This window comes from Osmerus mordax, chromosome 1, assembly GCF_038355195.1.
Source record: "Osmerus mordax isolate fOsmMor3 chromosome 1, fOsmMor3.pri, whole genome shotgun sequence".
NCBI classification, from domain to species: domain Eukaryota; kingdom Metazoa; phylum Chordata; class Actinopteri; order Osmeriformes; family Osmeridae; genus Osmerus; species Osmerus mordax.
In genome coordinates this window covers 14,719,060-14,734,473 of record NC_090050.1, presented here as the reverse complement: position 1 = coordinate 14,734,473, position 15,414 = coordinate 14,719,060, and the positions used below count along the sequence as shown (strand labels likewise).

At 40.0% G+C, this 15,414-nt stretch overlaps 2 protein-coding genes across 9 annotated transcripts; one reads left to right on the top strand and one right to left on the bottom strand.

The window, feature by feature from the left end:
* The first annotated feature begins 88 nt into the window (after positions 1-88).
* On the top strand, positions 89-3,507 carry eevs (2-epi-5-epi-valiolone synthase). The gene is made up of 5 exons (XM_067240396.1): positions 89-620; positions 1,002-1,635; positions 2,083-2,316; positions 2,610-2,862; positions 2,998-3,507. Exons 1-5 carry the CDS (start codon positions 466-468, stop codon positions 3,117-3,119), a joined length of 1,398 nt encoding a protein of 465 aa, XP_067096497.1. The 5' UTR covers positions 89-465; the 3' UTR covers positions 3,120-3,507.
* A 1,023-nt stretch (positions 3,508-4,530) lies between these two features.
* On the bottom strand, positions 4,531-14,703 carry mitfa (melanocyte inducing transcription factor a). Of its 8 annotated transcripts, none has more exons than XM_067243788.1 (9): positions 14,485-14,703; positions 6,869-7,096; positions 6,680-6,775; positions 6,439-6,556; positions 6,115-6,207; positions 5,579-5,635; positions 5,423-5,498; positions 5,108-5,255; positions 4,531-4,963 (listed from the first exon to the last, which is right to left on the bottom strand). In XM_067243788.1, the coding sequence occupies exons 1-9, from the start codon at positions 14,701-14,703 to the stop codon at positions 4,568-4,570; spliced, it is 1,431 nt and encodes a 476-aa protein (XP_067099889.1). In that variant the 3' UTR covers positions 4,531-4,567. The 8 variants fall into 8 exon arrangements, with proteins under 8 accessions (XP_067099889.1, XP_067100055.1, XP_067100131.1 ...); XM_067243954.1 differs by lacking the exon at positions 14,485-14,703 and adding an exon at positions 7,392-7,424 and having other exon boundaries at positions 6,115-6,198; positions 6,680-6,802; XM_067244030.1 differs by lacking the exon at positions 14,485-14,703 and adding an exon at positions 7,392-7,424.
* Positions 14,704-15,414: the final 711 nt, after the last annotated feature.

Sequence of the window (15,414 nt, the reverse complement as noted above, 5' to 3'; positions counted from 1 at the left end):
AATTAATCCCTAAACTATTAATCCTCGACCTGGGATGTTGAGAGAGCTCGCACATATTGATCAACATATTGATCACTGATGTGACGTGGCTATCTGACCTGAAACACTGTAGGCGAGCTATTGTGCCAAAATGAGCCCTCTTCTTTAAATCGTAAATTTCTGAAACATTTATATACATTTAACTGTACTACACATTAATGCAGCAGTACAAAGCATGTACAAAAATAGGTATCAACTGTTCTTGCATAACAAATTGTGTAAGAATTTTGGCATCATGTAATGACTTGACAGGCTTGTCTTTCATAAGTAAACCCAAAAGAACGAGCCGCTCCGCCCTTGTGTAAGATCATCATGTATCCTGAGTGTACAGTATATATAGCCTAAAGTACACTCAGGATACATGATGAACCTCTACAACTGCCTTTCAATACAGAACACTTAATCGAATTACTGCATAATACCAACATGTCGTTTACTATCAAGACTCACTTGGAACCCGTTCAATCCAACAAAGTAAAGAAGACAGAGTACAACTTAATCCAAGTCAAAGGCACCTGGAAATGCAAAGTGGGGAAGAATTTCAGCCAGAATTTAAAGGGATGTGTATCGGCTGCTAAAATGTGAGTAAAACGTACTCCTCGAGCAACGTAATACAGTATATCTGCATGATTGTTGATAGTCTTGTGGTGCTACTGAGCTGAGCTATTCTACTGTTTAATCAAGCAGAATAATATACACATGTATGTATTTAATAAATGCATGGCATTACATCCTTTGTTTTATTTAGGATAGACATGCCATGTGACTGGTCTAGGTCCATATAGTACATACAGTAGTTTGGAATATGCCAATGGGCTTCTTTCTGTTCATAACTATCTACTGGTAAATGTCCACATTGTCATATTCTTTCACTAGTAAAACTCTCACAAACTGTGTTTTCTTAGTGTCTAAAAATAGGTTATTCTTTCAACCTTCTAAGAATGATCAGTCCTGTTTTACAGCTCTGAAAGCACCACAGAACGGGGAACATCCTGGACCGTGGTCAGTCCCATCGTCTTTACCTACAAGGTGATCCAGTCCCAGGGCCTGCTGGACCCTAGCAATGACACCCTCCTCCTGGGACACATCCGAGACCCCCAGCAGCTGGAGACCATGCGGAGCAGCACCACGCCCCTCCGGCGCTTTGTGGTCATAGATGAGATCGTCTACAACCTGTACGGACGCCAGCTCATTGACTACTTGCAAGCCTTTAACGCTGTGTACAGGATCCTGCCCTTGCCCACCACTGAGGAAAACAAGTCCATGGAGCTGGCAATGAAAATCCTGGAAGAGGTCCACAAGTTCTCATTGGACAGACGCACAGAGCCCATCATTGCAATTGGAGGAGGGGTTTGCCTGGACATTGTAGGACTTGCAGCCTCTCTCTATAGAAGACGCACCCCATACATCCGAGTTCCAACCACCCTGCTGTCCTACGTCGATGCTAGTGTGGGGGCAAAGAACGGGGTGAATTTTGCCGACTGTAAGAACAAGCTGGGTTCCTACATTCCTCCAGTTGCAGCTTTTCTAGACTCCTCCTTCCTTCAGACTGTGCCTCGACGACACATCTCTAATGGCCTGGCAGAGATATTGAAGGTACAGTACAGTGTTTCCCCTAGGTTTACACCTTTGGGGGGGGGGGGCGTGTAAATAACATAAATAACATAAGGCCATTTAGTTTGTTTAATAAAAGAGCAAGCTATAGACCTGTTTTATAGGAAAGGTAACCTTAAATGACTTATTTTGTGATCTGGCGCTATATATATATATAAAAGGGGGGGCGGGGGGTGCCGTTGGGGGGGCGGGGCACCCTCTAATATAATAGTAGGGGAAACGCTACAGTATGCAGAATTGACTGCACTGTTCTGCCCTGATACTAATGCTCAGTGTACGTTTGTTGCGAAAAGATAGACATGCAGGATTTAAAAGATATAAGGTTGCATCTTTATGCACCTTTTTCTTTTCACAAAGCCATTTCAACCAAATTAAATTGTTGTAGCTAATCTCCACATGAACTAGATCTAACATCATTATTCTCTGTAGATGGCCTTAATGAAACACAGAGGACTGTTTGAGCTGCTGGAGATCCATGGAAGCTTCCTGCTGGATTCCAAGTTCCAGACACAGGGGCTCCAGGGGGGGGACTCAGATGCAGCCTCAGTATGTACCCGTCTGGCCATCGAGACCATGCTGGAGGAGCTGGCCCCAAACCTGTGGGAGGATGACTTGGACAGACTGGTGGACTTTGGTCACCTTATCAGCCCCGCGCTTGAAATGGTGCCTTCTGACCTGTCTAACTTAATGGCAACAACATCCAAATATTTGTCAATTCCTTTTAGAATAATCAACACAGCTTTTTGGAGGTTATGTATACACAAACTTCATGATCCTTTCCACAAAAATGCAGTTTGGTAATGTATGTGCGAGTCAGCCAAACCCAACCCAAGGAATTTATTACAGTTTTATTTTATTATTTTAGTTCATGTTTAGAAGCTTGCTTGTCGGTGATACGACACATGATTAGACAAGTCAACCATGTGTGGAATGTACAATGGTTCCTTTCGTTACAGAAAGTACTTCCTTCTCTGCTGCATGGCGAGGCAGTGAACATTGACATGTCCTACATGGTGTATGTGGCCCGGGAGAGAGGGTTCCTGACAGAGAAGGAGAAGATACGAATTATAAGCTGCATGGTTGGTCTGGAGCTTCCTGTGTGGCACCAGGACTGCACCTTGGCCATGGTCAAACAGTCCCTGTGTGAGAGGCTCAAGCACTCTGGTGGGTTTGTCAGGATGCCCCTGCCCACTGGCCTGGGAAATGCAGGTAGGGGGAACCTAACAAGATCTCAGATGTTTTAACACTACAAACAAAATTGAAACAATTTTTTTTTTATGTGAGCGGAGATCCTAATCTAATTATACCTAACTACTGTACTCTTTGTTATCGTATCTTTTACAGAGATTTTCAATGACACCTCTGATGAAACCCTGTATAAAGCATATGTGAGGTGGTGTGATGAGCTGAGTACAAAACCTCCACACATACCCAACAGGGAACATATCATTGATGTGGTACAGTAGATGGTACAGTAGAAAATCTTCATTTACTCACTGAGCTATATTTCATTATGTAAGATGTTTGTCTTTGATTAAGATACAATTATTATTTTCTTCATTTTAGGCATCTACATTTTTTTTATTGCATTTCATTTTTGTCATGTGTATGACTTTGTATTTAGGTTTAATATTCTAAGTTGGAAACATTACCATGAGCGAATAACAACAACATTGCAAACCCTGATTTTGAGCAGGATTGAGTATTTCTTGATGATGTTACAAAAGGTTTTTAATAAAATCATATTTAGTTCTAAAAATACAATTTGAGTTCTCATATTGAAAATAATTTTCAGTACCAAGTTCAACATTTAGAATACACTTTAATTTACAGTTTACATTTCAATGACTGAAAACAAAGGCACTTTTTGGATTCAGATATCCTATGATCATTTAATCTCAAATAAAATAATCATCATTCCTATTATATCCTGAATATACATATGTGCCTTCTCCTGCATTTTACTCTATGTGGGATCAGTTTATCAAATGGGACTGCAGATCATCCCCTATTAATATTATGTAGATCCAGAAATGAACGTGTATCTCCAGTGCCTGGAGACACAAGCAGGGCATAGTAGGCATAATAGTCTTATTTGGAACACAGGTTGTAGGGGAGCAATACTGCAGGTGTCCATGTCTGGTTGATTAAGTGAATAAAGTTGCAAACCAAAACATATTACATTGCTCAGTAATTATAAAAATGTACTCACATATGACCAATACATAGGTTTAGTACAAAGGCCTTAGCACATGAGGATATTGGATAACTCAATTTTGAAGGTGTGCTTTGCAGGCACTTACAGAAATGCAGATTTCTGGCTGACCATAACAGTCCAACATTGAGATTTGTATGGAGTGTGAAATGTAAAATAATTTAGATGTACTGTAGATAAAATCAACACTTGATGTTGAAGATTCATGGCAAAAATGTTATGGAGTGTTTACAACAATAATCTAAACATGAAGATGAACATGCCTGTATATTGGCCCTAGAGCAGGTTGACAGGTTTGTAGCTCGGGTAGAGCGTCCTGCAGCAAAAGTCAGATGACTGTAAGAATATGAAAGAAACATTCAGATGGGAAAATATGGAAATCAAACTGTCACTGCTAACATACAGAGCTTATCTTCAATTATATCACATCATAGCATTACAATGTACAACAACAGAAAAGGGCAAAACTGGGAACATGATTCTGCCTTAACGAAATACAGAGCTGTTAAAAAACATGTCCCATTCTTTTTAATGCTTTTAGAATTAATTGGTTTGTTGCAAGCAAACAGAGGAATGTCTGTCTTCATCCTTTTAGTGTTACAGACAGCCTCTGGTGCTGGTTGGGAGCAGGCCCAGAAGCCCCAGTAATGGGAATGCTACGGTACAAAATATCAGCATGGTCTGAGGATGTGGTCAGTGCTAACAACCATGCTCATTCTCGTCCATGCTGGAGCTGCTGCTGCGCCGGCTGTTACTGTTGGAGCCATCTGGGGACACTGAGGACAGAAGGGGGTCGCTGGGGCTAAGGGGAGACTGGCAGTTGTCCCTCATAAGGTCCTTCATTTTGGTGGCCTTGCCGTAGGGCCCCAGGTCTCCGACGTCAGTAGGGCTCTCGTTGAAGCTGATTGTGCCATTGTTGAGGTCCAGTGTGGTGGGAGGAGACATGTCAGGCCCTGAGGGCTGCTGGTAGAGGTCTGAGGGACAGTCACCCAGGACGGGCTCCTGTTTGATGGCTCGTGCCATCAGCTCTGAGGAGCAGAGGGAGGAGGATGCCACCACAACAAGACCATGAGCCCTCGCCTGCATCTCCAACTCCTGTGGGAATTCATTATAGAGACAAAACCACTTACTAATGGAGACAATGCTATGTGAAGGGAATTGGATGATTTGAATGTGTGCTTCATTTTCCCTCAAGAGTCCTACATGCTAATCTCACTGGCTCTCACTGTTGTGACCTACCTGTATGCGTAGCATCAAATGTCTGTTAGAATGCTCCAGTCTCCTCTGTCTGCATTCTAGCTCCTTTGTCCGTTGCTGCTCCCGCTGTAACTTCCTGATATAGTCCACAGAGGCCTTCAGAATGGTCCCCTTATTCCAGCGCATGTCCCTAGGGAGCAGAGGGGACAAAGTCTCCAGTCAGAATCACTAAGCAACTGAGCAGCTGATCGTTAAAGCAGAAAGGCTTCATACCTCCTGGCGTTAACACAATTTTCACATTTTAAGTACTTTTACAAAGAATAGTAGGAGAAAACAATTAATAAAAAGCAAACTTACGGGTCATTAGACTTTGGAATCAGAGTACCCAGTTCTTTTATGCGATCATTGATATTGAACCTCCGCCTTCGTTCAACTGAAGAAAAGAGTAAATGTGATTAACATTGTAAATAAAACAAGTTCAAGTCACACCCCTTCCTTCTCACATAAACTCACTTAGATTGTGGTTGTCCTTCTTTTGTCTCTCTTTAGCAAGGGCACGTACCTCAGATTCTGAAATGCAAAAGAAACTTGAATAACAAGAAAACATGTCCCTACCTGAGCCTCATAACTGGTGATATAATATATCACCAGTTGTTATCATCTAACCTTGGACGTCTCCGTTTTTAACGTATATTTTGTATTTGTACATGTTTTATGTATATTTTTCGTATATATTATATATTATATATTATTATTTAATATATATTAAAATTCCTTTATTTCAATTTACTACAAAACATTCTTTATGGGCCTGACTGTACTGTAGGACACATAAAAATGTCCCCTTGTTATGTACATTACATACTATAGATCCATATTGTGTGCAATTTTCAATGTACACAAAATACTTCACTTTCATCATTCATCATATTCATCACTATTAATCCTCACAGCCAAGATAACGCAGATATATATATCTGCGTTATCTAAATAAATAAAAAAAATATTTTCTGTTAAATCACGTCACAGATAACATATTGATAACATACCTACTGGAAAGCCGTCTGGCCTTTGATAGTTTTCAAACTGGCCACAGGATCCAGGCTTGTCCAGTATGTGCATCATGCCCGGAGCTGAAGTAACTAATTGGCAAATCATTCATTTATAAGTATGTTATGCATTGCATTATTGCACACAATTGGATAATGGAAGCATTATCCAATTGAATAGAAATACCCTCATCAACCACGTTATAGTCCTCTTTAATCTTTTTAAGGAGGTTGAAAATGATGAAGAAAAGTTCAGTCCGTGAGTTATCACAAGTTATTTTGCTGGTAGTGCTGTGCAACGATTGTCTACAGGAAATTAATTACCTGAGAATTCCCTTTTGATATTGGGTAGGCTGGAGGGGCAGGAATTGCTGATGGCAAGACCAGGAGGTGGAAGCGTTGGGTTTCCATACATGTCCAAGAGGCTGCCAGAAACAGGTAACTGAAGAATGCAGACACACACTTGGTAAATCAAAGCTCTGTTCTATATAAAAAATACACTGAAATCAACAGTAAAATATATGGCTTTGGTTTGCAATTTGTGGTGTTTACTAAATGTATATACCGTATTTGAAATCTGGAGTCCAGGGTCCATAAGTCCAAGAATATCCTCATTGTAAGTTGATTCCAAGCTAATGATGTCGTCAATTACATCATCCATCTGTTTAAAATATGAAAATGTATTTATCTTAAGGATCACAGGTCTTGAAACAGTTTTGGTCAACTGTTGTTTAAAATTGATGAGCTGCTCTACCTCTTTCTCACAGTTGGAACTGAGGGTCAGCAAGGCCATGGGGCTGTTGGGGGCACTGCTGCCTGGGCCGGGGGGCATCCCGTGGTCCGGGGGTTGGCTGGGGCACTGGAAGCTGCTGGCCTGGCTGCCAGCTTTACCCCCCAGGCTGGGGGATAGGTATTGCCTCACCTGTTGCCTCTGAGTTTGCTGGATGTGGTATTTAGTTGGGTTCTCCAGGTGTGTCTGCACCTACATACAAAAAGAACCCAAAAATGTGCATTTGTCAATGTAAAATTGAGATCCGTTGTTTGTTAGTAAATGTTGTGAGAGAAGTCAATTTTTACTAATAATGTTGTCTCTTCGAACATAGGAATACAACATAAAATAGAGATATCAAATTTGAGGCACTGATAATGATTCTGTATTGACTGTTTATAAATAATATTTAAATATTGTAACGTTTTTAAGTAATTGGATCTAAACAATACCAATTGAGATTCAAACCAAAACATTCAGGACAAAATATAAAAATAAACTTTCTTACCTGATAATGGCTATATTCAAGCATCTCCAACATTTCGTTAAATGTAAGATATTATTAATTCGATAATTAGTTTCCTGTAGCAGATTTTCACTGTCTGGTCAGTCAACAATGTAATTGCCGGGATAGAATGTGCAAGTGAGAAAGGAGCCTCAGCCAGTTCAACTTATGAAAGACTGAACCTTCATTAGCTATGCAAATACAGAAAAAGGAGGAGAACAGAAAGATTCATCCTCCCTGTTATGTTGTTCCTGTCGAACGATGAATTTATGTCTTTATAGAGTTCATTTGACGTCACCATCTCCATCTCACAAAGAACTCTTTTTACTTAAGGGTTACTAGTCTCCAAACTGAAATTTGCTCACGGCTAATTAACGTTTCATCTTTAGTTTCGCTCATCTAGTATGAAACATTATTTGTTCTGAATACAAGAATACAATTGACACCATTGTTCACTTACAAACAGACTTGAATTGCAGGACGGTTCCAAAAATGTACATGGGGTTTAGAACTAACTGACCATCCCCCTACAATGTATAACTTGTTTTCAATTGTGACCTGTGAATGTAACTAGTTGGGTAAATTCTTGCTCAGTCGCGCATTTAGACAGGGTTTTATGTTCTGCCCGTTATGGATTTACTCCAAGAGTGAGTCATGAAACTGGTTCAAATAGCTACGTATGTGAAACAAACAACAGACGTCTCTGCAAAACTAAAACATTGGTCTACATAATTAATCACAACCGATCCAGCTTCAGAAAAATATCATAGCTCTCTTTCTACCAGAAATGAATATGACATACTGTACATTCTGGTTTATGCTTATTTGTTTGTGTTTAGCTTCATTAGTTTCCAATGCCAAATCACTTCTCAATTTGAATGCCTTTCAACTTTTTTTCAATATTGAATTTGAATGCGAACTTTGCTTTAATTCCTATTGATGCAAATATGGCTATATGGGCTTGTACTCCAGAGCAGTGATTAACTGTAGACTTATAAGAGAAGGCATTTACTGATTACACGTGTACTGCTAAGAGCTGGAACCTCCCTCTTTCTCCCTCTTTCTCCCTCTCTCTCTCTCTCTCTCTCTCTCTCTCTCTCTCTCTCTCTCTCTCTCTCTCTCTCTCTCTCTCTCTCTCTCTCTCTCTCTCTCTCTCTCTCTCTCTCTCCCTCTTTCCCTTTCCCCCTCATTCTTTGTCTTTCCCACTCACACACTGTCTGCACATGCCTCATGCTGTTATCACTATCACTTTTCTATTTACCATTTCTAAACAATCCCATGCACATGATCCTAAAAAGGTGCTGTACCCTTTCTACAGTTTTTATCTACATCCATCCTCAAGCACTTGAAGTATATTTATCGTATAGTATATTTTTTGGAGACGTGATCAAATTAGAACAAAGTGTGCTGAATCTTTCTGTAATGTTTGAGAGAAATAAAAATTCTCTCATCCTAAATACAACCTTGACCATATTGATACATTCATAGTCTATAGCAACAGATGCAATAAATATGATAAAATTGGTACAAAGTGTGAACTTTCATCCTAAATACAACCTTTACAACCGACACAAATTCACAGACTTCTTAGCAACGGAAACAACAAACAAAAACAATACAAAGCCAATTTGTTTCCAGAAGCATGAGTGTTGCAGTGTCTAAAAGAGTTGCAGTCCTAATACTTAGATATGCTCAAACGCAATAACTTGTTTGTTTCTTGTATAAACACAGACATTAACAGATACAGTGGAATCCTTTTGTTGTGCTTTGTTGAAACCGTGACAAGGAGCATGTTTCCAGATAGAGGTGAAATGCAAGCAGGGGAAGTGCCCAACGGCCTTACAGAACCTTCAGATAACCAACGAGAAAGAGCCCTTTGTCCTCACATAGTAGAGCAGGCCTTTGTGTTCTCTACTCTGTGGCCTTTCCTTCAGCAGAACCTTTGGGTGAAGATGCAGTCGTGAAGAAGGGCAGTATTCGTCCTTTCCCTACAGCAACTCCAGGGAGGACTGCTTCATAGTTTCTTTGTAACTCACAGAGGTTTATCACCTACTCACAGAGAGCACATGGCCCTTCAGTACGTTGTAGACTGAAGCCTGGGGATACACTGGTTCTATGGGGGTGAGAGACAGACGTAGTTCCTTGATCCCCATGGCTATTTAGGAGCTAGACAAGTAGTCATTCAGCTTAACCAAGTATGATGCCATTTCATTTGTTCTTCCATTCCTCTACTACCCCATTTCCACGTAATCCTCACACTACCAAAACCAGAGTTGCTCATTTGTAGCAAATCCTATAACATTCTGACATTTAATTAAAGTTGAATTAATATTATACTTTTTGACCATTAGAATGCATTATTGCAAGTAACAGTTAGTGAAACCAAGATTGAGAACTATTTTCATCAAGAACCAATTAATACTAACGTAGGCTGACACACACTTAAGAAGTGTGGTCTGGAGATCTTAAATGAGACATTCACATTTGCATCAATCAACTACTCTCATTGAGAATCTGTGTGACAATTGGACCCTTCACCCCATGAAGGATGACTTAACCCCAAACCATGCAGGTTCCATGAAGTCTGCAAAGCATTGTAGACATATAAGCTGTGTGTCATGTGATGGACAACCAAACTGGTTGAGGTTTTTCCCCCCTTAAGGTCCAATCAGAACAATACATGTATGATAAGCATTATTTGATGACAACATTTACTTTTTTACACACATAATGCTCAAAATGGAACTTTGTAAAAAGTGATCTTTGTAAATGGTAAAATGGCAATTAATAACTGGGCTTCATCACAGCATACATTTACATTTAGTCATTTAGCAGACGCTCTTATCCAGAGCGACTTACAGTAAGTACAGGGACATTTCCCCAAGGCAAGTAGGGTGAAGTGCCTTGCCCAAGGACACAACGTCATCTGGCACAGCCGGGAATCGAACTGGCAACCTTCTGATTACAAGCCCGCATCCCTAACCGCCCTGCCACCTGACTCCCTCTTCCCTGCATACCTCTTCCCTAGGTAAGTGGGGTTTGATCCCTCAGCCCGAGTCCCTAGTTATAATCCTCTGTCATTGCAGGGAGAGGAGCTTCTATGAAGACACAAAACACGTGTTTAAGAGGGGGGTTTGTACTTGGGTTGTACTGCAGACAAAGAGTATTCTTCAGTCTTAAGCATATGTGCTGTCTGCTTGGGCCTCTGGCAAGACACTTTGACAAGAATGCAACATCCTATACCCAGAATGGAAAACTTTGCCCAGTTTATGGGGGATAAAGAAAATGCACTTGCCTAAAAAATGAACAATGCAGCTTATGTGTGCAGCTGCGTACATTCACAGAGCTTGGTTATCTTGGTTATGTTGCCCTCAGTCTGGTACTAAGTGACAGTGGAAGTCATTTACTCAAGTGTGATCTGGGGTGGTTTGTACACATTTTGCTGTGGGGTCAAGGGATCCAGAATGTATCAGTGCCATTAATTCAGATATGCATAGCACTAAAGACTAAAAATACTTGCTGCAAATGAATACAACTGTCAGATATGTGTCCATGTGCTTATGTGCCAAAAATACAGTATGTTTTCATTGTTAATTGTTAATCAGTACAGCAGCTAATCGTAAGAATACTGTTTAACTTTGACAGAACGTCCTTACCATAAACTTTAATGAGATAAAACAGGAATTCTCAGAAGTTAACAATATGTTGGTCTATTTACTGTTAAGTACAATCAAACAAAGACCTTTTTCTCTTTGCTGGTTTTGAGTAAGTATGAATCCTTAGAGCACGGCTTTCCAAAATGAAGAGCACAAAGATGCAACATTATGCAGTCCAATGTGGAGCCTGGAGCAGAGTGTTTCAAAAGGTCACCCAGACCACCAACTATTGAGTGGAAAAAAGACAGTAAGTCTGCACGTGGAGCTAAATCTGATGGTATTTAAAAGTCAACTGTTTGACATGGGCTGTTCAATACATCCTTGGTTTAGATCTTCCTGCCTGCTTTTACACTGATAGAATTACAGCATTAAAAATGAGTTATTTTCATAAACGAGTCCTAATTCAACTTCTTTCTAAATACTGTGTTTACAATAGCTGATGAGAAGAATTTGCCCAAAAACTCTGAAAGTCTGTAAAATCTACTCTAGGCTGCACTTTAAATCCAGCTCTCTAGTTCTGCCCAATCAGGTAAAGATTTAAAATGTCACAATCCATTTTGCAAAGCTCAAAGGGCACAAAACACCTTACAGTATATATGACAAAACACCTTACAGTATATATGCCCAGCTGCAATAATCAATATAACGGTGTCTTATCCAAAACACCTTACAGTATATATGCCGAGCTGCAATAATCATTATAACGGTCTCTTATCCGCAGTCTGTCCCACTGAAGCACTCTAAGCAGGCCACTATAGGTCATATATCTGTGTAAGTTTAAAATATCTAGTAGAAAGAAAAACAGAAGTACATTTTCACAACAAACAACTCATTTGGGTTCAAGCATTCAAAATGTTTGAGCTTGTCCAGTATTGATACGCAGAGTTTTTGTATGAGAGACGGTTCTCTCCTTCTGAGGTCAAGAGGTCATGTTGTAAAGCTCCTTCCAGTCAACAAATATATAAAGGCTTCACTTGTTCAGACTAACAGGAGTCAGTGAGGGAAACTATGCAGGAAAAGTCTTTGTTGAGTTACGATATTGTCAGGTGTAGTCTTTCAAGTATACAAATTGCTGACCAGATGCCGTCCCTAAGGATACATTCTGTGGAAGCTGTATTTGTACTGGTCTTTTCATTGTATATAAGGACGTTTGTAACCCATGTGCTGCATTCAACTGACCACACCGCTCTGAATGGTTAAATGATCTGAGCTCGTTCTAATGAACAAAGTCAACACTTTTTATTTGCTGTGCATCTCTCTGGCCACCGACCGACATAATCCTTTCCAGTATGTCCTATGTACATGAGTGATTAGGTTAGCGTACAATATGTAAATGTGTGCTTTTAGGACACAAACACAACTTGAAATAGACAAATTACTACAGTTGGTGATTCAATATGAAAGATAATGGTATCTCAGGTTGACAGGCCTTTCTTGGAAAATGTCTCCGAGCAGGAGTCATGTCATGTCATAATGGAACTGAATGTACTACTCTACAATGCCAAAATGAACTATAGCTGCTTTGTAATGACTTTGAAGTCACTCAAAATATGATCCTGCAATAATTATTTAAATTGTAGAGCTACCAGGTCCCCCCACCTTCCTTGAACAAGCTCAAGAATAAAAGTATTGGGCCTAATTATGTGCATTCTTCACTGACTTAGCATTGAGTGTGTGGTAAAAACTGCCTGCCTTTGTCTTGATCCCTGGTCTGGTTCTTTACTAGTTTCTTGCAGGGTCAGAGGGAACCTGGCTAATTAAGGGTCCCCCCCAGTCTTTAGACAAACCCATCTGAGCTTAATGTTTTCACTTTCATGCCCCAGCAGCTCTGCCTGGTACCTCCAAGCTCATTTTGGCTGAACAGCTTTGGAGGGACTCTGCTAATCTAGTCACAGACAGGTCAAGTTCAAACTGCCACAAAGTGTTTGCCCAAGATGTTGGGATTTCACTGGGTAACTTGAAACTATCAAGAAACTCCTATGTAAGTACCCCCAAACAAAAATATTTCTAATGAGAGAATTTCTAAGTACACTTCATACTGGTAAATGAAGCTTTCTCTGGGATGTCCAAGGTCCAAAGACATAAGTTGCTAATATAATCACACGAACCTGTTATGCCTAGAGACAAAAAAAAAAAACCCTGAAGTATTTGTGGGAAACTACAATGTATTCTGTGCTTTCTAACTGTAGATGGGGCATTGGATGCAAAAGCAAAAGAAAAGCAAGTGTCCATTTGTATAATCCTTTAAGTAGGCTGTGTTGAGATTGTTTTCCTGGCACAATTTGTTGAAAGGGAAAGTTACACTCAGAAGGTGAACTTGGTTTTTAACTGTTTCATTCCACTAGGGAAAATAACCTCCAAATTGCAATTTTGTTTTATGTTATTAACATTCAAATAGCTTTACATGCAGGAAACCGTATTGAGAAATGTGCATAAATATATGGAATGCATTCCTGAAGTGGCAAAGGGTTCACTATAAGGGGATGATTCAACATGAAAACCTAATAATGCAGGCACATACACATACACTAGCACTGATAATGCATATAGCAGAGATGGGAATTCTAGGAATCACTTAGTCAGCTTGACGGAATAAGTATGTATGATAAGTGAATTTAATGTTTTTTGCTGGCAATTGCTGGATTTCAAATAATGGGCCCATCCCAATCTTTTATGCTAGAATTCATGTCACTACTCTGTCAGGCCACATTGTAACATACATTACAAACACAGAACAAAACCCTTTTGTAGTAAAACAAGTAAATAATACAGAACTGCCTTTCCATGGAATTAAAATGTGATAAACAACAATGCTTTGTTTTCAGTTAGAATTGTTGTATAGCATATTATCTCAACAGTTTGATTAACTGAATCCGTTATAGTATAAGCATGCATAAAGCTAATAAATATCCTTCCTTACCTCTTGCTGTGAGATTTGTTACATCCCTTACTGATTATGAGTATTGTTACAATTTCCATTTGTTTATGGGGTCCACATAGACATACCAGAATCAAAGCCATGAAAATGCGTCAATGTAGTGGAGCAAATAGGATTATACATGTTAAATGCCAAATGTCTGGTAACAGAGGAATTCTGTCAGGAGATAATCCCTACTATGGATTTAACACAGTCCACTCTGAAAGACTTGTAATTGTCTTTCAGAAATTGACACACACAATTACTGAATTTTTCCCTGATAAAGTCCATAATCACATTTAATTTGAATGAAATACGTTCAACAACCATCTCTTTTAAACATTATTAAATTAGGGATCTTAAACATTTCAAACTAAATATTTCTGTGTAATTCCAAGGTGGACTGTCGCAACGAAACTACCCTCAAATAGAAAACCAGAAGTTTTGTCAGTCCCAGTCAAGCTGTCACCTGGAGGATTGCAAAGTGTATCCAAGCTGTCTTATATATCTGAAGGTAGCTTACCTTAAGGACTTCCATGGGCACAGAGGTCACCACAGGTAGGTTAGTGGGGCCTGTGACATTGATGTCAGGGGTGTGGGGGCTGCTGGGATGCAGAAGGTGAAATATGTCCCTGGTCCTACTCTTTCTCTCCTCCCTTTTGTCTTGCTCCTTCTGCTCCACAAACTGGTCTCGCGTCAGCTGTTGTCGGAGCAGGACACGTGACGTCAGCACTGGCTGCATGGGCTCTGGAGAGGTTCAGGACCACACTGGTCCAGATCACTAAGGCCCACCATGTAAAGTAAAGTGGAGGGAAGAAGGAGCCCTAGTCAGATCTAATACAAACACTCACGCAAACAGTCGGTCTACATTACACTGAGCCTTCAGTGATGACAAGCTGGATGAGGCAACTATTAACAAAGAAACAGAAAAGGATAAGGTGGTAGGAAAGTTATTGAAAATGCATAGTTGTTAGCATGGTACAGTGCAGCTTGTTTGTTGAATGAGGGAGTTAAGAAACTTCCAAAAGACAGGTGGCAGGCAAAAGCACAAATATAAAGAAAAACGAAAATATATATTAAATGACTCGAACATTACAGGTTGTCACTGGGAAGGGACAACCAACTGCTTACTTCATTCTGGCATTCCAGTGATAGCATTCTATCCCACCATTAACCCACATTAAGATAATACGCTCCTAACAATAGTGCCAGATCAGAGATGATAAGCAGGGGCCACACAGATCCTATGAGGGCCTGGGACTAATTTGAGCACTCAAGTTTTTTGGCACAACCCTGATTTGCACTGCCTAGATAAGACATGAATTCATTTAGAATGTTACCCATGTGCAAGAATACAAGAGATCTATAAGGCATTCCTTTCCCTCCATTCCACTCCCATCCACCTTCCTCTGACCCTATCAAATCTGCAATGTGTTTTTTAAGACACACATTC

What these genes read in the sequence shown, in the direction of transcription:
- mitfa (XM_067243788.1), bottom strand. Translation starts at nt 14,703, where the DNA reads ATGCAGCCAGTGCTGACGTCACGTGTCCTGCTCCGACAACAGCTGACG. An exon ending in GAAGGACAACCACAATCTAA is followed by an intron (nt 5,499 to 5,578) that starts GTGAGTTTATGT and finishes TCTTTTCTTCAG; the next exon opens with TTGAACGAAGGCGGAGGTTC. An exon ending in ATTTGATGCTACGCATACAG is followed by an intron (nt 4,964 to 5,107) that starts GTAGGTCACAAC and finishes GAATTCCCACAG; the next exon opens with GAGTTGGAGATGCAGGCGAG.
- eevs (XM_067240396.1), top strand. Translation starts at nt 466, where the DNA reads ATGTCGTTTACTATCAAGACTCACTTGGAACCCGTTCAATCCAACAAA. An exon ending in TGTGTATCGGCTGCTAAAAT is followed by an intron (nt 621 to 1,001) that starts GTGAGTAAAACG and finishes CCTGTTTTACAG; the next exon opens with CTCTGAAAGCACCACAGAAC. An exon ending in GCCTGGCAGAGATATTGAAG is followed by an intron (nt 1,636 to 2,082) that starts GTACAGTACAGT and finishes TATTCTCTGTAG; the next exon opens with ATGGCCTTAATGAAACACAG.